The 5,984-nt window shown below is 45.4% G+C and overlaps 1 protein-coding gene across 1 annotated transcript; it reads left to right on the plus strand.

Moving 5' to 3' along the window:
• Positions 1 to 473: 473 nt before the first annotated feature.
• Positions 474 to 3,252, plus strand: LOC138295595 (uncharacterized). Its single transcript, XM_069233986.1, has 2 exons — positions 474 to 1,026; positions 2,255 to 3,252. The coding sequence occupies exons 1-2, from the start codon at positions 858 to 860 to the stop codon at positions 3,181 to 3,183; spliced, it is 1,098 nt and encodes a 365-aa protein (XP_069090087.1). The 5' UTR covers positions 474 to 857; the 3' UTR covers positions 3,184 to 3,252.
• Positions 3,253 to 5,984: the final 2,732 nt, after the last annotated feature.

Consider the following 5,984-nt stretch of genomic DNA (forward strand, 5'->3'; position numbering starts at 1 on the left):
CTTTCCCTGCATTTAACTCTTGAATCATGGATCGGGGTTGTGCGCAATCATTTAATTGCATGTAAATCTAGATGTTCGAATCAGCAACAGAGTGTGCGATTCTTTCCTGGTGTATAACTTTTGAAATACAGATTGGCGGAGTGCGCGATCATTTCTAGACATTGAAACCTAGGTGTGCAGTTTTGATTTAAGTGCATAATATTCCCTGAACATTTGAGTCTTGAAACTCTTATTCAGAGAGTGACGTAGAAGTGTTATTCATGGTATTTGTACAGTTCATTCAGGCAGAGAAAAACTATGTGCTCTTTGATTCTTGCTACAATGCAGAGATTGTTCTAAGAAGTATTTTGGAGAGAGTTTATTGTTCAAAATATAATATGCTAATTCTGGAATGTTTATGAGAAAACCTTGCATAACCTTTCTTGATTTCCAGGTGGCGCAAACCACAGGTAGGAGTCGTAGGAGTCGTTATTTTTGACACACACCGCAGTGTCAAGTCGTAAAGCAAAACGACGTTAAAGCAGCGTAAATGACTGTGGGTCGATTTACGACCCCGCAAACTGGATATGTGCCGTGTTTTTACGCAATAGCATCCATAAAACCTGCAAACACTGCCATTTCACACTCATAAGAAGAAAAGAAAGTGTTGCTTCAGTGCAGAGGAGCAAGAAATTCTGGTTAAAGAGGTGACGGAACACCAGCACCAACTGTTTGTCACCTCAAAGTTGCCAATCAGTAGGAGAGAGGCTATATGGCAACAAATTGTTGACAAGTTCAACAGTGTGGCAGAAGTACGCAGAACAGTCATCGAGTGCAAGAAACGCTGGCATGACTGCAAGCGCAGGACAAAGGAAAAGATGGCCAGGAACAGGAAGGCAGCACTGCAGACTGGAGGGGGTAGTCCAGCACACCAGGAGGCCCTGGACCACATGGAGGAGATGGTCGCAGCTGTCATCCCTGAGGAGATCGTCACAGGGATTCAAGGACAGGACAGCGAAGACTACCAGGAGACAATGCACATGCAGGGTAAGTTGCATGGGGAATTAAAATGCACTAATGTCAACTGTGAGCAGGGGGGGATACCGACCACAAAATGCATGGAAGTCATCATATACATGGAGTGGCATGGGTAAAGGGACACGGCATGTGGGCATGGCCTGCACAAACAGGAGCTGGGGCACACCATTACACTACACCAACAACAGTCCCATGGGGGCATGCTGCCATGCCAACGATGGAGCAAAGGGAAATCCACGCCAGGAGGGAAGGCCACAACGTCAAACTGACATCCCAGCACACGTCAGCCACCATACCCCATACATTAACTAGGGCCCTCTTAACAACCTCTAGCCATACCAACAACTGGAATGTAACTGCGACAACAGTTGCCACTACCACCTCCGCTCTGTGTGCAGCTCAAGTAGCCAATGGCAGTATCCATGGATCATACACACCTAAATTAGGGGGTTGAGGATGACAACTTCAACAATCCCCTGAAACAAGACAAAAGCCCCAGTACTGTCAAATGTCAATGCCTATAGTTTTTGCAAACATCAGCCAATGTAAACAACAATAGGAGCTACACAGCACTAAGGACATACCCATGCTGCATATGTCAGGGTCCATCCTTTGCCTGGGTTACAATGTCACATCCCAAATGTCATACTGCTCAGACAACAGCATTGAGGGGGACACATATAACTGGTCACTGAAAAACACCTGCACAGTCAGAGGAGGAAATAGGACACTGATACGATTATCAGGGCAATCCAATGTACCATGCATTCCCCAACATCAGCAGTACACATTACCAATGCCAACATCCATATCGTGTCATAACATTGCTATGCATAGGATATGCCACATGTCAAATACATTTAAGTGGATGTGAAAGATCAGAGATTGGGGCAGGTCCAGATTGTTAAGTGTGCTGCTAGGGCCATTAGAACACCCACAGCCAGTGAAAAGTCTCACCATGAGAATGGATGCAGATGGAGGGTTGAGTAGGACAAGAAGGTGGCAATTCTCTATTTGGCCAAAACCAACACCTAGAGGAGATGATGCCGACAAGTCTAATAACTCAATAACATACATGTGACATGCAGGTGGGCCATAGGCTTGGGAGAATGCCCATCTGAAGGACTGGAGCAATGAACAAGAAACAAGATCACAATGTGAATTCATCACAAGGCAGGCATGTCACATCACTCATGTCACAACACAGACACACTAATTGTACCCTGTTTCATTGCAGAGGAAGATGGATCTCCTGCTAATATGCCTGTCCCAGATTACCCTGATGACATGGATGACGAGCCGATAAACATTCCCCAGGAGACTATCCAAAAGGTCCATGAAACCCTCCAGACCCCACCTTCAGTCACAAGGAGGAGCACAGAACAAGCAGCTATCGCAGAGGATCCACCCACCACCCCAATTGTAAGACTTGCCAGCTCCAATACAGCTGAGGACTCAGACGACACTGGCACCATCTTTGAGAGAACTGTAGTTGGAGTACAGCGGGAGCTGGCCAAGGAGGTGCGGGTGGGGATGCAAACTATGGCAGCCAGCCTTGAGGGGGTGCGTTCGTGCATGATGTCAGCCGCAGATCAGGCAGCAGCTATGCAAGCCCTAACATCTATCTTGCAGGAACAGCAAAAAACCCAGAAGGAAATCATCACAGCTGTAATACAGTTGACCCAACACCTACAACAGCAATCCTGTCAACGCGTGCATGAATGCAACATTGAACACATCAGGGCCGACCTGGCTGTCTACCATTGTGATGTGGCTGCTATTCTCAAGAACCAGCAGATCCTCCTTGCTGCAGTACTGCCCTTAAGACCTTCACAGGTAGCAGCGACCGGGATGTCTGACTCCACGTCTTCTAACCAGAGGTATGTGTTGCCCCTTCTCAACCACCTCCAACAAGGACAGAGGAGGCAACACACACACCAGAAGAAGAAGACATGGAACAGATCACATTCACAAGGAAAAGTACCCGGAATCACTAGTCCCTGCCACATGGCCAACTATTACCAAGGTCCTGCGCTTTGTAACTTGCCAGTCTTGCAACAACTCTACTTAATGACTGTTCTGCTTACCACTGTATATCTTGTCAGCCTGCCCACTGATTGTCTCTCTCCTACTTATTGGCAAATCCTGTCCCTCTGCACTGTCTGAAACATCAACCCCAGCATGTCAGAAGCATTACCTTAACCCCTTGTGTAGGATCACAATGTAAGATGTCACTATAATGGACTCACAATCATGGACAATGTACAGATAGCACTGCAGCACTTTTCAATAAATAGCACTTACACAAGAACTCTGTCTCTGGGTAATGTGACATATCAACTGGGCAGTAGATAACTGAAATGTGCCTACTGTCAAATTACGTAGCTTGTCAATACAACTGTCCTGATATTATGTAGTCAGATGAATCAGCACAGTGCCCCTGATTGCATCATACTCTGCCCATCCTGAGGGACATATCTTATGAAGTGAGAAACCATGCACCATCATGCTGTGTTGGGCAGAAGAATGCTTCCTCAAGGGATATCTAAGTCATCAAATAGTGGCCGCAAAATGTTGTCACCATGCAATACTAACACATATAACAGTGCACAATAATCTAAGCAAACACTGCAAAAACTGCATAAATTAAGGTGTTTGAGTTTACATACAAATAGGTAATCATGCTGAACTGTGTCACAAATGACGTATGAGAGTTATGAAGACAAGAATACAAGAGTGCCTATGAGAACTCATCTTATAAGGGTGTCCTTGATCATCACACTGCAGTCAGACCTAAAACTGTTCCCCCAATAACAAGTCTGGAAGCACAGTTTGTGACGTAGAAAACACACTTATCTACAGAAACACATTGTCATCCATATTAACTGTGATTGGTGGTTGCAACGAAGGGTGGAAACTTTGCAAGGTATCTCTGGGGTAGTACAGCTAATTTGGGATTTGTTTGTAGCATAGGACACAAATATAATAGTACAAAATTCATGTACACTGATTCCAAACCCAGGGTCAAGTACCATTTAACAGATACTGTTAAGGGTAAACCAAATATTTATTAAATGCTAATTACAGAAGTAGAAACCAAGGGAAAAATCTTACCTACCCTAATCTACCCTGACTACTCATTACCCACAACTGTCCCTAACTAGCCTAAGCTACATTTACTTATCACATGTAACAAAATGTTCTAAACATCAACCCCCCACCCCCTTAAGAGCGGGACACATGGAGGACAACACATACTAACCTAAACACGTACTATACAATCCTAAACATATATATATATATATATATATCTATATATATATATATATATATTTTATTTTTAAACACCCAAGAACCCCAATATAGCCCCCACCCACCCACCCACACACTTAATAAGTAAAAATAGAAAGAATCAGGACCCCCCCACCCACTAACACTAACTAAACTAACAGCCTATACTAACCTAACACTAAGCCCCCTAACTATAAGAACAAGGAAAGAGGAGGGAGTGGAGGGAATCATGTCCATTTCAAAAACAGTCTAAAGGTTGGCCCTGTGGAGGGTCCTCTTGATTGACTTAACACGCCGGTTAATGTGGCACACATCCCGGCTCAGGTGGCTTAACTTGCGCACCACACGGTCCATCTTCCGTTCCATGTTGTGGAAGGCTGCAGGGTCAACAGATGGAGCTGGGGCAGTCTGGGTACCAGTGGAGGAGGTCTGTGTGTGTGTTGAGCCAAGGCCAGTGGGCTGTCCTGTACCTGTAGCAATGCTGGGGCCTGGAAGTCCAGCAGATGTAGGCACAACAGTCCCAGCTGTGGGTGGGGCCACCTGGCTTGAAGTGGTGGTTGTGCTGGTGGTGGCTGTGGTGGGCAAAGTAGGCCCACCCTGTGGGAAGGCTCTCCATGACCCGAAGGCCCGTTCATGGCGATATCGACGGGCCATCCTCCTGAACCCCGACTCCACCAGCAGGATGTGCTGGTATCTCATGGCCCGGCGCTGGAATTCACGGACCTGGTCTGGAGTCATGTTTGCAGCTGTGAAGATAAATGCAAATATTCTACATTTGTAACTGTGTGAAATGGCACAAGAAGTTAATCAGACAATACATCTACTGTACTTGTAACAGCTCATATCACAATACAGATCATTGAATGTCCCTGAGGAAGTACATGGCAGGCCAGCCTACAAAGGTCACATCACACATAGCACATCCATAACCTACAAGATGGGTATCAACTGGCTTTGACTTGCCATCTGAGTTCTGCCAGTTATCAGCTAACAATCATGCTGCATATCCTCCGCCAAGACCTGGGCTACAAATGTCAGTGTACGGAATGCAAAACTAAAGCCACATGGTCTGCAAGTTGTAACTGGACTTGCCAGTATAGTACCAAGTGCCATACCTGAGTGTGTATACTAGGTTCCAACCAAACAGTCACTTATTCACATGTATGTGTAACATACTGGTATCATCAGTACTAGGTACCCCATTCACAAACCCATGCCCATGTTTGAGGGTGGGGGGGTGGATAAACAACTATCAATTTCCAACAACATGTACACAGAGGAGTGTATAGAAAACTCCACACATGTTTGGCTCTATACACACACCACAGGTAAGGTCTATCAACAATTAGGAGTCAGCAAACCCTATACCAATCATGGGGCCACACATGTCAGGAAATGCAGAACTTGGTACACAACATATACTTCCAGTAAGGCCTGACTTACATCAGACACAGAGTTGCAAGAACACCCATGATCATGATTAGCATGCACACCTAGGGCATTGCACTCAAGTTCCACATACTTGTAGCACTACATGTGGAAGTACATGCTGCTAGGAGATTCTACCTACAGTTTAATAAGTACCATGGTAAATAAGGAAGCAGAAGTCTATTGGAAAGCAATTTGCTGTACCAATCTTGGAGGATGTGGGTCTGACAACCTGACTAAATCTGAGC

This window comes from Pleurodeles waltl, chromosome 1_2 (assembly GCF_031143425.1).
Source record: "Pleurodeles waltl isolate 20211129_DDA chromosome 1_2, aPleWal1.hap1.20221129, whole genome shotgun sequence".
In the NCBI taxonomy this organism is placed as follows: Eukaryota; Metazoa; Chordata; class Amphibia; order Caudata; family Salamandridae; genus Pleurodeles; species Pleurodeles waltl.